Source organism: Papio anubis, chromosome 3 (genome assembly GCF_008728515.1).
Source record: "Papio anubis isolate 15944 chromosome 3, Panubis1.0, whole genome shotgun sequence".
Lineage (NCBI taxonomy): Eukaryota > Metazoa > Chordata > Mammalia > Primates > Cercopithecidae > Papio > Papio anubis.
The window spans coordinates 171037934-171055772 of NC_044978.1; the positions used below are offsets into that span (position 1 = coordinate 171037934).

General features: G+C 38.3%; 2 protein-coding genes across 8 annotated transcripts in view; both read right to left on the bottom strand.

Annotated features, from left to right (window-relative positions):
- The window catches only part of BST1 (bone marrow stromal cell antigen 1), a 94609-nt gene that overhangs the window by 45605 nt on the left and 31165 nt on the right, over positions 1–17839 (bottom strand). The window lies entirely within an intron of this gene.
- Positions 6513–17803, bottom strand: FAM200B (family with sequence similarity 200 member B). 7 transcript variants are annotated; one of them, XM_031664706.1, is made up of 3 exons: positions 17574–17666; positions 10727–13232; positions 6513–6533 (listed from the first exon to the last, which is right to left on the bottom strand). In XM_031664706.1, the coding sequence occupies exons 2-3, from the start codon at positions 12482–12484 to the stop codon at positions 6528–6530; spliced, it is 1764 nt and encodes a 587-aa protein (XP_031520566.1). In that variant the 5' UTR covers positions 12485–13232; positions 17574–17666; the 3' UTR covers positions 6513–6527. The 7 variants fall into 7 exon arrangements, 4 of the variants coding, with proteins under 4 accessions (XP_031520566.1, XP_021794011.1, XP_021794009.1 ...); XR_004182841.1 differs by lacking the exons at positions 6513–6533; positions 17574–17666 and adding an exon at positions 17691–17803 and having other exon boundaries at positions 9015–10911; positions 12314–13232; XM_021938319.2 differs by lacking the exons at positions 6513–6533; positions 17574–17666 and adding an exon at positions 17691–17798 and having other exon boundaries at positions 9015–12534; positions 13006–13232.

Genomic DNA, 17839 nt, shown 5'->3' on the forward strand with positions numbered 1-17839 from the left:
GCCAAGACAATCCTAAGCCAAAAGGACAAAGCTGGAGGCATCACACTACTGGACTTCAAACTATACTACAAGGCTACAGTAATCAAAACAGCATGGTACTGGTACCAAAACAGAGACACAGGCCAATGGAACAGAACAGAGCCCTCAGAAATAATACCACACATCTACAGCCATCTGATCTTTGACAAACCTGACAAAAACAAGAAATGGGGAAAGAATTCCCTATTTAATAAATGGTGCTGGGAAAATTGGCTAGCCATAAGTAAAGAGCTGAAATGGATCCTTTCCTTACTCCTTATACGAAAATTAATTCAAGATGGATTAGAGACTTAAATGTTAAACCTAAAACCATAAAAACCCTAGAAGAAAACCTAGGTAATACCATTCAGGACATAGGCATGGGCAAGGACTTCATGTCTAAAACACCAAAAGCAATGGCAACAAAAGCCAAAATTGACAAATGGGATCTAATTAAACTAAAGAGCTTCTGCACAGCAAAAGAAACTGCCATCAGAGTGAACAGGCAACCTACAGAATGGGAGAAAATTTTTGCAATCTACTTATCTGAAAAAGGGCTAATATCCAGAACCTATAAAGAACTCAATCAAATATACAAGAAAAAAACAAACAACCCCATCAAAAAGTGGGCAAAGGATATGAACAGACACTTCTCATAAGAAGACCTTCATACAGCCAACAGACACATGCAAAAATGCTCATTATCACTCGCCATCAGAGAAATGCAAATCAAAACCACAATGAGATACCATCTCATACCAGTTAGAATTGCCAGTTAGAATGGCAATCATTAAAAAATCAGGAAACACAGGTGCTGGAAAGGATGTGGAGAAATAGGAACACTTTTACACTGTTGGTGGGACTGTAAACTAGTTCAACCATTGTGGAAAACAGTGTGGTGATTCCTCAACGATCTAGAACTGGAAATACCATTCGACCCAGTCATCCCATTACTGGGGATATACCCAAAGGATTATAAGTCATGCTGCTATAAAGACACATGCACACGTATGTTTATTGCAGCACTATTCACAATAGCAAAGACTTGGAATCAACCCAAATGTCCATCAGTGACAGACTGGATTAAGAAAATGTGGCACATATACACCATGGAATTCTATGCAGCCATAAAAAAGGATGAGTTCGTGTCCTTTGTAGGGACATGGATGCAGCTGGAAACCACCATTCTCAGCAAACTATCGCAAGAATAGAAAACCAAATACCGCATGTTCTCACTCATAGGTGGGAATTGAACAATGAGATCACTTGGACACAGGAAGGGGAACATCACACACTGGGTCCTATTGTGCGGAAGGGGTGGGGGGCAGGATAGTATGAGGAGATATACCTAATGTAAATGACGAGTTAATGGGTGCAGCACACCAACATGGCTCATGTATATATACGTAACAAACCTGCACGTTGTGCACATGTACCCTAGAACTTAAAGTATAATAAAAAAAAAAAATTACATGGAAATGTAAAAGATCTAGTATAGCCAAAACAATTTTAAGAAATCAGAACACAGTTGGAGGATCTATACTACTGTCTAATTTCAAGACTTACTATAAAGCTACAAAAACAAAGACATCATGGTGTTAGTGTAAAGATAGATGTATAGGTAAATACAGCAAGAAAAAGTTCTACAAATAGACCCACATAAATATGATCAATTGCTTTTCAATAAAGACATCAAGGTAATTCAGTGGGGTTAAAGGTAGTTTATTTATTTATTTATTTATTTATGAGACAGTGTCTCACTCTGCTGGCCAGGCTGGAGTGCAATGGCATGATCACCGCTCACTATAACCTGACCTCCTGGGCTTAGGTGATCCTCCCACCTCAGCCCCTATCCCCACCCCAGTAGCTGGGACTACAGATGTGTGCCACCATACCCAGCTACTTTTTCTAGTTTTTGTAGAGATGTTGCCTGGGCTGTCCTCCAACTCCTGGACTCAAGCAGTCCACCTGCCTTGGCCTTCCAAAGTGCTGAGATTATAGGTGTGAGCCACAGTACCTGACCAAGATGGTCTTTTTAAACATATGGTACCGAATATCCACATAAAAAAAAAAGAACCTCACACCATACATAAAAATTAACCAAAAAATATGTTATAGGCGTAACATAAAATCTGAAAATATAAAAACTTATAAGCAAAAATTTCTTAGTTATAACACCTATGAACCTAAAATATCTAAGACAGGTCTCAGTCAATTTAGAAAGTTTATTTTGCCAAGGTTAAGGACAACACCCGTGACACCTGTCACACAGCCTCAGGAGGTACTGATGACATGTGCTCAAGGTCGCTGGGGTACAGCTTGCTTTTGTACTAGGGAGACATAATACATCAGTCAATACATGCAAGATTTACATTGGTTCAGTGTGGAAGGGCAGGACAATTCAAAGCTGGGGATGAGAACTTCCAGGTCATAGGCAGGTTTAAAAATTTTCTGCTTGGCAATTGGTTGAAAGAGTTACTATCAGTCAAAAGGAATGTCTCAGTTACAATAAGAAGTTGTGGAGAGGTTTTATCATGCAGATGAAGCCTCCATTGTTAGCAGGCTTTAGAGAGAATAGACTGTAAATGTGTCTTATCAGACTTAAGGTCTGTGTTGATGTTAATGCTGGAGGGGTATAATGTCCAAGCCCCTCTTCCATCATGGCCTGAACTAGATTTTCAGGTAACTCTGGAATGCCCTTGGCTAGAGGAAGGATCCATTCGGATGGTTGAAGGCCTCAACATTTTATTTTTGTTCTACATACCAAAAGCCAAAACACAAATTTATGTATTGACATTCATCAAAACTAAGAAATTCTGCTCTTCAAAAAGCACCACTAAGAAAACGAGCAGTCCACAAATTGGGATGTACTTGCAATACATGTATCTGACAAAGGTATGTATCCAAAAAACAGGGTTGTCCAATCTTGTGGCTTCCCTTGGCCACACTGGAATAAGCCACACATAAAAAACACTAACACTAATATAACACTAACTTCAGCCACACATTAAAAAACACTAACACTAGCTGATGAGCTTAAAAAAGAAAAAAAAAGAAAAAGTTCTGTGTGTTACATGTAGTTAGACAGGCATGAGTGGGGCAGGAGAGGGCTCTTCCCCCGCCCACTAGGAATGTTGGGTGATGGTTTGGCAGTTATTACATTTATTACATTGCCTTTTTAAAAGTGATAAATTGGCAGCTGACACCAGGGAGAGGCCATTTCCTGATGGTCCACACCTGCGGCACTAAACTGTTAACTGAATGCAGAGACCAGGGAGAAGCAACTTTCAGGTTATGTACATTAAGAGACAAAATGGTGGAGTATGACCTTCCAGGGGCACTCTCCTGGAAAATGGAAGAAAGCCTCAGATGGCATGCATACAGCTTCCTAAACACATTGCGCATGCTCACCTCCCAAGCACATTAAATAAAAGCAGTTGTTATGCTTGTGTGCACGGCTGGCTGGAGGGCCAGAGAGTACCCTTTCCACTTGCCTCCCAGTTGACCAGGAATGGGCTGCATGGTAGCTCTCTTCCAGGATTCTATGGCTTGGGGCAACAAATCATGCCAAGCTCTCTCTCTGCTATATCCCGAAGTCCAACACCCTGCAGATCAGCCCCGGAGAACCATTCAGCTTCCTTTTCCCGATGTCAGTTTCACCTTGTGTCTGTCACGACAGGAGGATAATGTGGCATTCCTTGGAAGCTTAACGGGATGCCATGAGCTTAAGACTTTCCAAGAGCTTGCCCATCAGTCTGCCCTTAGTCATCCTCAAACAGATGTATGGTGGTATTGTGGTGGACACTTACTGGACACTCTGCCAGGTAATTGGAGAGTAGTACTTATGCTCTTATCCAATTGGCTATCCCTTTCACCCTGGCATTTCATCAACCAGAAAAAGAAAAACCAGAACACACACAAAAAATAGACTCTCAAGTTAACATAGACGTCATTGGAGTCCCACAAGAAGTGCCTAACAGATTCAAAGCCCATGACCAAATAGCTGCAGGATTTAAATCCATATTTCCACAGGTAACTATTAATAAAAATGTAGCTTGGATAAATTACATCTATTATAATCAGCAGCAGTTTATTAATTATACCAAGGATGCTATCAAAGGAACAGCCGAACATTTAAGGCCTACTAGCCAAATGGCTTGGGAAAACAGAATAACTCTAGATATGTTATTAGCCAAAAAAGGTGGGGTTTGTGTTATAATTAAAACCCAACATTGTACCTTCATCCCAAACAACACTGCTCCCAATGGAAGCATAACAAAGGCCTTGCAGGGATTTACTGCTTTATCCAATCAATTAGCTAAAAATTCTGAAGCCGATGACCCTATTTCAGAATGGCTAGGAAAGTGGTTTCGTAAATAGAAAGGAATCATAGCCTCAATTCTTATTTCTCTTGCAATCGTAATAGGTGTACTCATTAGGTGATGTGTCATACCATGCATCCATGGGCAAATACAAAAAATTGTACAAACAGCACTTACTAAAGCCTCCCTTAGTTCTCCTCCACCTTATTCAAGTAAGCGTTTCCTGTTAGAAGATCAAAACAAACAGCAAAGCCAAGACATGTGAAAAAGTTTGAAGAGAAAAATCATAAGAAAATTTAAAAAAGAGGAATTGTAAGATGCAACGAATTTCTCTGAGTTTCTCTTCAAAAATTTAGCCTGCTAACTTCCTTGTCTTTTGTTCTCAAATTCAACTTTCCTGTTCCTCCTTGCCCCTAGTTACTGTAAAACAGCCTACCCCTTTTCCGTCATCCCTAATCAATAACTCACATCTGTTCCCTTGGTTACCTGCACCCCTTGTGTCCCCAAAACTGCACGTCTCCATGTTCTACCTCTGCACCTCACGTCCCCCTCCCCTTTTATATTTAGAAAAATATGTACAAGTAGCCAGTCGGGTCAGTTCAGATTGTGCAGTCGGACCCTAGCCCATGGGGGAGGGACACAGAGGTAGGAATTGCGTTAAGGATGTAAAAATCCCCTAGTCTCCTTTGTTCTCTGTGCTCTTGCGATCTTAATTGGCACAGGTGGCACCCTTCTGCAGAAGTCAATTGCCTTGCTGAGAGGATTAAACTTTTGCCCGAGTGCTGGTTTTACTTCGTGGCACCGAGCATTTATTTCTGGAGCATTTTATATCCAACAAACACAAAAATAAGAAAAACAACCACATCTTAAAATTGGAAAAATAGTTGAGCAAATACTTCACCCAAGAAGATATTCCACTCCTATGTATTTGCCAAAGGAAATATGAAAATACATCTATGCAAAGATTTGTGCCTATGTTTGTAGAAACTTAATTCATAACTCAAAACAGTAAATAATGCAAATGTCCAACGAGAATAGATTAATAACTTGCAACATCATCATACAATAGAATATTATTTAGCAATACAAAAAAGTGACAAATCTTTTAAAAATATGCTAAATGAAAGAAGCTAGATGTAAAAGAACACAAACTTTATTACTCCACTTATATAAATGTCTAGAAGAAGAAATAGTAGTATGCTGATATATACAGTTGGAGGAAAAGAGATTTCAGATGGAATGAATTGCCTGAGCAAAGGCAGAAAAGGAAAAACTATGGAACTTCTGAAAACAGTTGAAAGTTTAGTTCGATTGGTAAACAGGATGCAGATGGAGATTGGACAGGAAAATTACGGTTATAACTTAAAGCAATTGAGCACAGTGCTAAGGTATTTTCACTTTGTTCTTTTGATCATTATGAATTATCAATAATTTCTGAGCTTCCTTATTGAAAACTGTGTTTCTTTTCTTGGCCAGAATTCTTGACTGCCAGAGAATGAAGAGAGATTATGCATTTAAAGGCCTTAGAATAATGTGTTCCGTAGGGTGCTCTCAATGATGGTTTTGAATGCTTATCTTATATGTTCTGTATGTTTATTGTCTGTTGTGGAAGGTTGAAAAATAACCCAGCAAAGATGTCCATGTCCTAAATCCTGGAGCCTACGAATATGTTACTTTACATAGTAAGAAGGCCTTTGCAGATGTGATTACATTAAGGATCTTAAGATGGGGAGAATAGACTGGATTATCTGGATGAGTCCAATGTAATCTTAAGAGTCCTTACAGGAGGAAGTCAGGTAAATCAGAGACACAGAGAAAATAATGTGATGGCAAAAGCAGAGAGATGCTTGAAGATATTATGCTGCTGGCTCTGAAGATGCAGGAAGGAGCCATAGGACAGGAGATGTAGGCAGACTTCAGAAGTTTGGAAGGGTAAGGAAACATTCTTCCCTGAATAATCCAGATGTAATGAATACTGCTGACACCTTGACTTTCGCCCAGTATACATCTGACTCCAAAGAAGAATAAATTTATGTTGTTTTAAGCCACTATGTGGCAATTTGCTAAAGCAGCAATAGGAACAAATAGAGATTGGGGTACCTGAAACCGTCACTCTTTCTGCCCCCTTTTCTCTTCATTTGTAGGGTTGAACTTGGCAGTCACCAGGAGTAGGACTATTATTCTTGTTTAATCCTGACCAGAGTCCATGAGGAAGGCACCCCAAAGAAAAAGCAAGATTGGAGAATAGGTGAGTTCAGTCAAGAGAAAGATTTTTCTGGCCCCAAATTATGACAACTTTGCTGTAACAAACACTGAAGTTATAGAAATAATTTGGGTTTGGATAATCTGTAGAAAGACTGGAAAAATTCTTAGGAATGTGATAGAAGAGGCCTAAATATGCTTGAATAGGCTGTTAGTAAAAATATGGGTGTTATGAGGGCTTGGAAGTAAGTGAAGAGCATGGTAGAGAAAACCTGTATCATATCACAGAAAATCTTCACACACCACAAACTGTAGAAATATAGATGTTAAAAGCGCTGCTGGTGAGTGCTCACAAGAAAATGAGAAACATATTTTTGGAAACTAAAGGAAAGAGGGTTCTTATTATACAGTGGTAGAAAGCTTAGATGAATTGTGTCCTATAATTGTAAGAAAACAGAACTTTTAAGCAATGAACTTGTATAGTTGCAGTTTCCAAGCAGTGATGAAGGTCTGACTTGGATTTTTCTTGTTGCTTTTAGAGAAATGAGAGAGAAAAGGGATAAATTGAGAGAACTGTTAGAAAATGAAACCATGATTTAATGATTTGAGAAATTCTCAGCCCATCCAGATTGCAAAAGATGCCAAAGCTAAGAGATCCACTGTAAGGAAAACATGCTCTGGTGAGAAAGCCAACAATGTGGCTGCATATCCTTCTTTAAAAAGTTTTTGAATTTTAAATTGTAGTAAAATATATACAATATGAAATTTATTATCTTAACTATTTGTAAGTGTGGGTAGTCTTTTGCTGCTGCTTAGGAAGCACAAAAGATTACAGTATTCTGATACACAGAGGGCTCTCTGAAGAGGCATGTGACTCACAAACCACCTCAACCAATCTCAGCAGAAGCCCCAAGTAGAGCTAGGATTATTCAGGAAACATCTGTTGAGGAGCCTCTCTCTCAATGGAGTGAATCCCTATGACTCACAATGTTTTGTTTACCAATAGAAACACTGTGAAATTCGACTAAAAGAGACAGAGTGGTTGAAATCAAAGAAGGCAATCGAGCTCCCTAAATTCTACCACCAGGAAATGGGCTGATAAAACTATTCAGTAGCAGACATGTGGTACTCCTCATCAGAAAGGATGGCTCTGAGGGTTGGAGCCCCAGGTACAGAGGGCAGGGTAGGAGCCACAGCTATTCCCAGGCTTAGTAACCTAGTGGAGTTTGCCCATGGGACTTTAAAAGGGATTGGTGTTTTCTTTTTGGCTTTCATTTTCTCCCTTTTTGAATGGGAATGTCTGTCACCGTATTTCTGTCCCACTACTGTTTTAGAGCACAGAACTTGCTTTCTAGTTTCACAGGTCCTTAGATATAAAACTTTGCCCCAGAATAGATTTACACTCAGAACTGCACCCATATCTAATCTAGATACAAGATTTGGGACTCTTTAGTTGAAACTTAGATGAGATTTGCACTTGAGCTGATGCTATAATGGGTTAAGATTTATGGGGACCTTAGGATGGGTGAATGTATTTTTCACATGGGATGGATGAGTCTTTGGGGACCAGAGGGTGGACTACAGTAGGCTTAATAATGGCCTCCCCAAAGATGTCTACATCCTACTCTCTGAAACTCATGAATATTACCTTACATGGTAAAAGAGATTTTACAAAGGAGACACAGAAACACACAAACACACAAACCTCTGGATCAGAGACACAGTTTCTTATTTACAATAAAAACAGCAGCCAGAGGCTGGGCACGGTGGCTCACGACTAATCCCAGCACTTTGGGAGGCCAAGGCAGCTGGATCACGAGGTCAGGAGATCGAGACCATCCTGGCTAACACGGTGAAACCCTGTCTCTACTAAAAATACAAAAAAAAACTAGCCGGGCGTGGTGGCAGGCACCCGTAGTACCAGCTGCTCCAGAGGCTGAGGCAGGAGAATGGCGTGAACCCAGAAGGTGGAGCTTGCAGTGAGCCGAGATCGCGCCACTGCACCCCAGCCTGGGAGACAAAGCCAGACTCCGTCTCAAAAAAAAAAAAAACCAAAAAACCAAAAAAACAAACAAAACACAACAGCAGCCAGAGTAGCATTGTGTGTGTTCCCCATGCTCCAATTCCTGTAATGTAATACACTAAGGGCCAGGTGTTACCTCTGCATGGAGTGGGTTGCACTACAGAACAGGAGCCCCAAATTTTAAGTTTCTAGGCTTTTATAGGGTTGCTGACAGGTCTGCCCATCTTCTCCAGAGAGATTACTCATTATTTCTGGAATGTAGGCAAATTCACCTCCTGGTGTGAGAAAAGAGAAGGCTTTATCTTTACTTCCCTGGGATGTGTTTACGGGAGGTGCTATCTCTAGCTTCACTATCCTGGAATGTTTCCTTTATACATTCTTAATTTGGATGCAAACATGGTCAAACACGGGATTCAGACTGTGCAGAAATACGAGCTATTCACAGAGAATTGTTTTTCAACACTTTATTTCAAGCATCAAAAAAGAAAAAAATCAATTAACTTCAATAGAATAGAAAATCTGAAAAATTAAATAAGGCTAGGCACGGTAGCAGATGGAAAGGTACTGCTACCCTGTATGATTTTAATGAGAATGACCATGCCAAATGATATCACCCAGTGGGATAACGGAGTACAAAGAGAAGCAGAGGTTGAAATTAGTTTGAAGACTATGTTGTATATTACACAATATACATTGCTTAAGCATCAGCAACAATGTGAAGAAGCAACATCAATGTCATTTCTGGATGGTTACAGAAGTTATGTCAAAGTTAGATTTTTGAAAGTAAAAAAGGCAAAGAAAATTGCCACATATTTAATAATTACTCTTGGGAATGACTGCAAATTAGAGATGTTAGGTATTATTGATTCATGTATTCTTTAGCAAATGTATATTGAATACACACTATGTATCAGGCAAATGGACATCATCTCCCCCACTATGGAAGAATAGTAATCAAATAATTACAAATTATATACTCCAAGGTGGCAGAATGACAATTAGCAATCAAAATTATTACATATTATATACTACAAGGAAAACAAATAAATAAAAGTAATAATGGAGGATTTACCCTAGGGTGGTTAGAAAAGGTTTTTTTTAGGGAACTAACATTTAATTTTTTTGAGACAGGGTTTCTCTCTCTTGCTCAGGCTGGACTGTAGTGGTGCAGTCACAGATGACTGCAACTTCAAACTCCTGAGGCTCAAGCGACCCTCCTGCCTCAGCCTCCGGAGTAGCTGGGACTACAGGTGTGCACCACCACACCTGGCTTATTTTAAAAAAAATTTTAGTAGAAACAAGGTCTCACTATGTCGCCCAGGATGGTCTTGAACTCCTGGGCTCAACTGATCCTTCTGCCATGGCCTGCCAAAGTGCTGGGATTACAGGTCTGAGCCACCATGCCCAGTGAGGGGAAAGTAACATTTAATTCAGACTTATCGTAAGCATTTAAAATAGTGACCAGAGTGTTTATTAAAACCTAGCTCAGATCATTTCTCTCCTTTGCTTAAACCCTTCAACTGTTCTCTAGTCCACTGACAAAAGCCAGAGGCCCAATAATGGTCTTCAGAACCCTTCATGGTTTGGTTCCCCAATACTTCCCTGATCTTCCTTTTTACTACTCTTTCTGTAGCACTTAATAGCTTCTAGATATTATAAAGCTTATTTATTAGGTTTATTTTCAATTTCTCCTTGCCAGGATATAAACTCTACTAGGGAATTATCTGTTTTGCTCACTTTTGTATCCCAAATGTCTCTGGAATAATTCCTGGCCTCTAACAGAAATTCATTAAATTTTTGTTCAATGAACATAATTTTATTAAATACAACAAAAATTAAAACATAACAAAAGCATCACAATGTTAATAGTACCATTTATATATAACATAGAAAAATACTACAAAATAAGAAAAGCAAAAACAAAAACTAGGTAAGATTTTATTTACTATGATGGGTGTGCTTGCCTGTTCATAAGTTCATTCCAGTCTGGAACACAGGAAGATAATGCTACCCGCATAGCTGCTGCACCATTCAGCCCATTTCTTTCCTTTGTTTTGAACTGGGTTAAGATGGAAAACCCTAGTTCACACAAACTAGTTGTTGTGAATGGTAGTAATAGCAGGACACTCTTTCTACTTAACAATGGAAAGTCTTCCTTTACCTTAATCCAAAATGCTGATAAACTTAAGGTCTCATAATCATTCTTCAACGTATATGAAGAACTAAGCTGCAGTAATTCATTCTCTTCTTCAGGCACCAAGTTTAGCTCAATTACTGATTCAGGGTTTCGAAAAGCAAATGGATCTTTTACCCAACTATTTTCCCTTAATGTTTCAAATTTTTCTTCTGGAAAGAAATGGTTAAAAGTTTGAGATAGAGAAGTGAGATGCAACAATATCTCTAATTTTATTTCTTTCAAAATGTTTTCATTAATAATATTCTCTTCAATATGTTGCAAAAATCTTGGAAACATGTAGTAGCTAGGACGATTACTTTTAAGTCTTACTTGCCATAACAATAATGTCTTTCGAAATCCCTGAATACGTTCAACATGTTGGAATACATCACTGTTTTTCCCCTGTAGTTTTAAACTCAGTTCATTAAGAATGCTAAAAATATCAGTTAAATATGCCAATTTTGTTACCCAAGTATCATCTTCAAAAATATTTGCCAAATGAGATTTTTTTTCAATGAGAAAAAAGTGAATCTCATTCCTGAGCTCATAAACCCTGCTTAGTATTTTCCCTTGAGACAACCAGCGAACTTTGGTATGATAAAGTAAGTGGGTATGGTTAGTTCCAATCTCTGAACAAAATGTTTCAAGAAGCCGGCTATTCAATGAGCTTCCTTTAATAAAATTAACAACTTTCACTGCATTTGTCAATACTTCCATGAGAGACTGTGGAATTTCTCTGGATGCTAAACCTTCACGATGTATAAAACAATGATTCCACACAGCACCATTATTAGTAACTTCTAGTAATTTTTTAATTACTCTGCTATGTTTTCCAGTTATGGTTGCTGTGCCGTCACTTGTAATTCCTTTACAGTTTTTCCAGTTTAATTTATATTGGCCAACTATGTGCCTTTCTAATTCTGTAAAAATATCTAATCCACTTAGGTGTGAGGTTAAATTTAAAAAACACAAAAAATCCTCCATAAAATCATCTTGCCACGCATATCTGACATAAACTAAAAGTGTTGTGCAGCTTCCAATATCAGTGCTTTCATCAAGCTGGATTGCAAAATCTATACCAGACTGTAACCGAGTAATAAGCATTGTTTCTAAATGTTCTGCAATAGTACAAATTCGAAGAGATACTGTGTTATCATTAGGTATAGTTTTTAATTTATCAGCAGATTTATCATCAAATATTGTACGCACCATATCCAAACATGCTGGAAGAATAATTTTTTCAGCAGCTGTGTTAGCTATTTTTTCTTTTGCCACACGATATGCAACTAAATATGATGATAATAAGGCTTTCTCACTAACAGTAGTAGAACTACTAAGAAATTGTGTTGATAACTTTACATCTTTTTTCTTTCTTTGAAAATATTCAAGAGGCTTATCAATAAGTTCAGCATGCTGAGTTTCTAAGTGCCTTTTTAATTTTGAAGGTTTTAAGCTTTCATTTGCAAGAATATTATTACAAATAACACACTGAGGTCTGTCATTTTCAAAGGGTTTTTCACATTTGATAAAGCCGTATTTTAAGTAATCTTCATTATAACGTCTTGCACTTACTTTTTTCTTTTTGAAATGCGGCTCAAATGAACTTGAAGTTTGCAGACTGGAGTCAGTATATTTCTCAATATTGTCACTATTCACAATTCCAGATTCAACAGATGAACTTGAACATGCTTCTGTATATTTCACTTCACTATTCCTCTTTCTTTTAATAAAGAAATGATCCATTTTAATAGCAATTTGTTCCAGTTTGATTAAAATGTTATAATTGGCATTAACTCAAAAAAGAAAAAAAATATATAGTCTAAATAACATATTTTCAAAAACTACACTCAAAGTTTGCAATTGAATCTCAACTGAATATCTCAGACTTCACAACTAGTTGCAAGTAATTGTAATATAAAATGTGACTGTACAACATTAACCTTGCTATTATAAAAATCAAGCAAGACACCCCTGAATAAATGACTGATAACCATTTCTTAGCCAATATACATTCTATTCATCATATCCCCTCCATCAAATAACCCTCTCACATATTGAAATTGAACTCAGCATTCCTTGTAATGTGCACAATTCAGGCAAAGGATTCATGCAAAACACTTTGGTATTTTACATTTTATTTTGTTTTTTTTTTTTAAAAGTTCATTGTGACTCACAGAATTGATTTCATGCCTCACTAATGGGTCTCACATATACTGTGAAAAACACTGATATAGAGACATTTTGTGCCTTTGCTGTGTTGGTACCTTGAGTATGTCTGCTTGATGATGAAAGAGACTAGCTGATCTGCTAGACTGTTGACTTGTATAAGAACATCTTGAAGTGGTGGGAATTTATCTTAGATTTTCATTCCTGAATCATTTTTATGGTCTGATCTAGTGAGGAGCCAATGAGGTTTTCCATGGCTAGGTCAAATATCGGGTTGGAGCTGATGGTATATTTTTATGGAACTTTCCTGGAATGCATCCTTGACCTGGGAATAAGACCAGAGATAAGACATTAAAGAATCACTGTACAAAGTAATATTACTGCCAGCTATGGGGGCCTTTATGACATCCGAGATCATGGACGGTGAGGCAAAAAGTCTATAGCTCTCTTTATCACTATCTTATATTGGCTTAGGCCTATTTCTGTAAGGCAAACCACTTCGAGATTAGTAAATAGAAAAACAGTAACAGTAAAACCCAGAAGTTGGCATCAGGAGTTGGAAAGTATATTAGCAACACAGAATACCGCAAGCCATGAAGGACTATAGCTTATTCGCCATACATACTTCCTTTTTGCTTGGCTGCACCTATCTTGGTCATGCCTGCCTTGGTAGTGATGCACTGCTCTCTTGGATCATAGTATATTTCAGTCTTATGACCATAACAGTAGTTTCAACTTTTCCTTGTATAGTTTTCCATCAAAATACCTCAAATTTTTTGGGAGGGGTGCAGTCTTACATTTACTGTAGTGTTTATTAAAAATTCAACATGTCTTAACTGTGTTAACACTGTATGTTTATTATGACTGTTTACATTAATTGTATTTTCTTATCTTTGTATTGTTAATGATCTGGTATCTAGGTGGTTCCTCGATGACTGCAGAGGTACCACCTCTCCCAGGGTTAGCTAATTCCTATGCAAACTAACCAGTCCAGAATCCTCCCACCCCCAACACAAGACATCTTGGGTTCTTATACTCCTGGCCAATATTGCCCTGTCCTAATCACTCCAGGACGAGCTACCAGGCAACTAGGGATATCCCCTATGTCCCAAGTCAGCCAAAATTATTTAAACTAGCCAATTTTAAACCTGTTCAAGCCTGCTTATCCAGTTTTGCCCATTCCTTCCTAAGAAAACCGAATAAAGGCTTTCCTGCAGCTTCCTTGTACTTCCTCTCCCCACTGACCCTGCTGCTTCTAGGTATGGCACCCTTGCATGGTGTAAGGTGCTATATGCTTCCCGCTTCTAGGGATCCAGGAGTATAAAAATTTCTTCTTTCATGATAATCATTTTCACATCTGCATATCTTACCATATCTGATTAAAATAAATCCTGGGTACATTTAAAAACACTGTTATTTTGTGTTATTGGTCTAGTTACAAAGTTGTATAGTTTGGCCCTAAACCTCTTTTTCCTGATCAGGTTTTTTACCTTTTAACACAATGATTTTGCGGACCATGAGTTATTCTAGGAAATCAAAGTCCTAAATGCTTTAATGATGGTTAAATAGCTAGAGATTTATTACACATGGTACCTGATTGTACCTTAAAAGGTGTGCATCTGGGAGAGAATTCAGGACCTGGTAGATGCCTTTGACTTAATCTTGGTTAGATGCTTCCTTGAAAGATGACATGTTACAAATTCCTAACCTTGGCTGGAAAGGGACAAAGATTTTCTTATTAGGTTTTATGTCCTCTGCCAAGGACAATAGCAGGACTAAAGAGTTTATGGTACATATGTCTTGGATGTCCCAGCAGAGTGGGTGGTCATCAATATATTAGATCAGAACTACACTGCTGAAGGCAAATGCATGTAGATCTCTTTTTAATGCATAAGAAAAGTTGAAGGGCAATATACAGCCTTGAGGCAGTCTAAACCAGATAAACACCTGCCTGAAAGGGAATACTGACTCTTCCTTCTATAGTTAAAAGTTCATGTAAGGATGCTAACATGTTTTAATGCTTCAACTTTCCCCCAAGAAACCTCAAACTACTACAATTTTGTCCTTCTGCCACCTCTCCCTAGATATTTATCATATATAGCTCAAGAAAAACAGTGCTAAACAAAACATGCTAAACAAAATGTGCTAAACAAAACGTGCTACAAAGTCTTTTGTTTGACTTTCTTTACTTACATCTCTGAAAGCAGCTTTAATGAGAAGCCAGAGGAATTTTAGGGGAGAAGTTCAAACCTGAGGTTCTGGCCTAACCATAAGTTCTGGAACTTTAATTTAAATAGACATTCTCAATTAGTACTCAATGTAAATCAGAGCATGTTCATACCCGAACACGATCAAGTACACCAGTGTGATTCCATAACCCAGGTGGGTTCTGCTGGTCAAAAACACCAAAGACCTATAAATGTGTACACTGATGCTTAAGATGTGTGCACTGAAATTGGCTCCTGTGGCTACATGGCAACATTTCCAAGTAATAACTTTATTCAGCTATCCATCTATTTAGCCTCCCTTAAGAATTACAATTGAGGTAATCAAATATTTGTAGCTGAAAGTTTCCCATACACCAAGGTGCATTAACATGGTCATATGATTGGTTTCAGGTTAGTGATTTTCCACTAACAAATCTTATCTACTTGTTCCTAGAATAGTGCTTGCTGTATGGTAGTTACTCAATGTATTTGAAAGAATGAGAAAATTAATGACACCTGTAGTAAACTGTACAATGTACACTCTATTTTTATCACAGTCAGTAACAAATAAGTTATCCAACTATATTTGGACAATTTGGAAATATGTAAGACAAAGGCTAATACAACATATTATTTAAAATAGGATTGTTGAAGATTCTATTTCATAATAAACTGCTTATGTTAAGAAATAGTAGAAACAAAGATCCTATAAAAACATACATGTACATTTAGATTTAGCTTTTAAAGCTTAGAACCTAAATCTACCTGAAAAAAAGAAACATACATTAAAAGAGTATCTTATTTTTACATTACTCTATATATGGATCATTATTCTCTTAGAAGCAATTGTCTTTTAACCATTCCATTCTTTCATATTCTTACTTTTCATGTTTCAATGCCCCCTTGAAAGTTTATAACACTAGTTCAGTTACTATTGTATTAAAAAGTTATTTTTAAAGGGTTTACTCTCCCTCCTAAATCAGACAGTTCACCTACAGTAATAGCAGTGGCAGTATGGATCTCGTAGATGTGGTGATGAAAGCATGGGGAAGTTCTTTTTTAACTGAATAGGATGCGAGGTATCATCTAAGCAAGAGGCCCAAGTAGAAAATGTTGCAACTTTGTCAGAAGAAAATATGAAATATTAATAATTGTTTAGGAATGTGATAATATGATGGACTAGGAGAATGTTTTAGGATTTTTAGTCTGGTTGGTTGTCTTACTTGCTTAATGCAATGATTGTTGTTATAATGCTTGATAGTCTAAAATTCCCTGTCACTAATCTTTTATATCCTAAGATATATCTCTAGTGTGCTGTGAGTATCATCTTCTGAAAATACAGCTCTAATCAGCTTCTTCATAACTGGAAAAGCACTTAATGGCACCGAGCTTGTATAAGCTCTTCAGGATAATATCCTCTAAGGTTAAGCCTCATCTTTCCAGGTTTCTCCTTCATCACATGCTCTCCATACATTCCACATTTCAGTACTAAAAGTATGGACATTCTTGAAATAGTTCATGCACTTTCATGTCTCTGCTTTTGGCTACTATTCCCTTTGCCTGGAGTACTCTTGTTGGGTCACATGAAGTCCTATTTATTCTCTTTTACTTAGTTCAAATGCTACAGCAGTCATACATTCAACTAACATTTAGCTACCTACAGTCCTAAAGTATGTCAGGCACTGGAGATACTTAACAGTGACATATTAAAATAATAGAATATCCGTTCAGCTATTAAGATGAAGGAGGTGGAGTTATACAACACTGACAAATCTCAAAAACATTATGTAAAACAAGCTAGCTGCAAAAAGATGTACACATTACTGATTGCATAAAGGTGGTTGGGAGAGTGGTTTCCTTGGGCAAAAGGGAAGAGAATGAGATGGGGTAGAGCTGACAAAGGACTTCAATCACTTAATATAATCATTTATTTCTCCAATTCAGTGGTGAGTACACATGTATTACAGTTTCGTTTCTACCTTTTGTCTGTCTGAAATCGTCTATTTTAAAAAAGGATTTATAAGGCTGGATACCTTCCTGAAGGCACTGCGAAACTGTCATACAGCCACTAACTTAAAATTACCTTCCACCTCTTGCATTTCCCTTTGTTTCCTGTTTTGATATTACGCACACATTAGTTAGTACACTAGGACTTAAGAGTGGAAACTGCCAGGTACCAGCTTTAGCTAGATTAAAATATGACCCTCTTCCCAGGAGACTCCTGACCGGTTTTCTCGTCCTCCAGGTACCCAACTAGGATTTCAAAGAACTTTGGCCTGAACCCCTCGGCCGACCCTAGCATAATCGCCCTTCAGGCCCGGATTGCTGCTGCTCTCACCTTCCCTCAATTCATACGGGGGGCAAAACCAGACTGTATTTCCCCGCAACGAACCCTGGAATGTTTCGCTTTAGCGGACTCCAGTCCACTCCCATCAGAGGTTGTCCTTCTTTCGCCTCACCTCCAGCCCCGACGCAGCAACCCGGCCGGGCCCAGCGCCGCAAACCTCACGTCTCTGCAGCGGAGGTACACCTCAACTCTTCCCACAATTCCCTGCGCAACACCACTTCCGGCTTACCTCACAAATTCCACATTCCAGCCAGAAAGACCTGGATAGGCCCTCTGCGCATGCGTGAGACCGGGGCGGTGTCCGGGAGTCGAGAGAGCCGGCGGTGCAGGCTCCACTTTTCCACTTCCCTACTCAATGCCGGCAGTCTGGCGGGATTT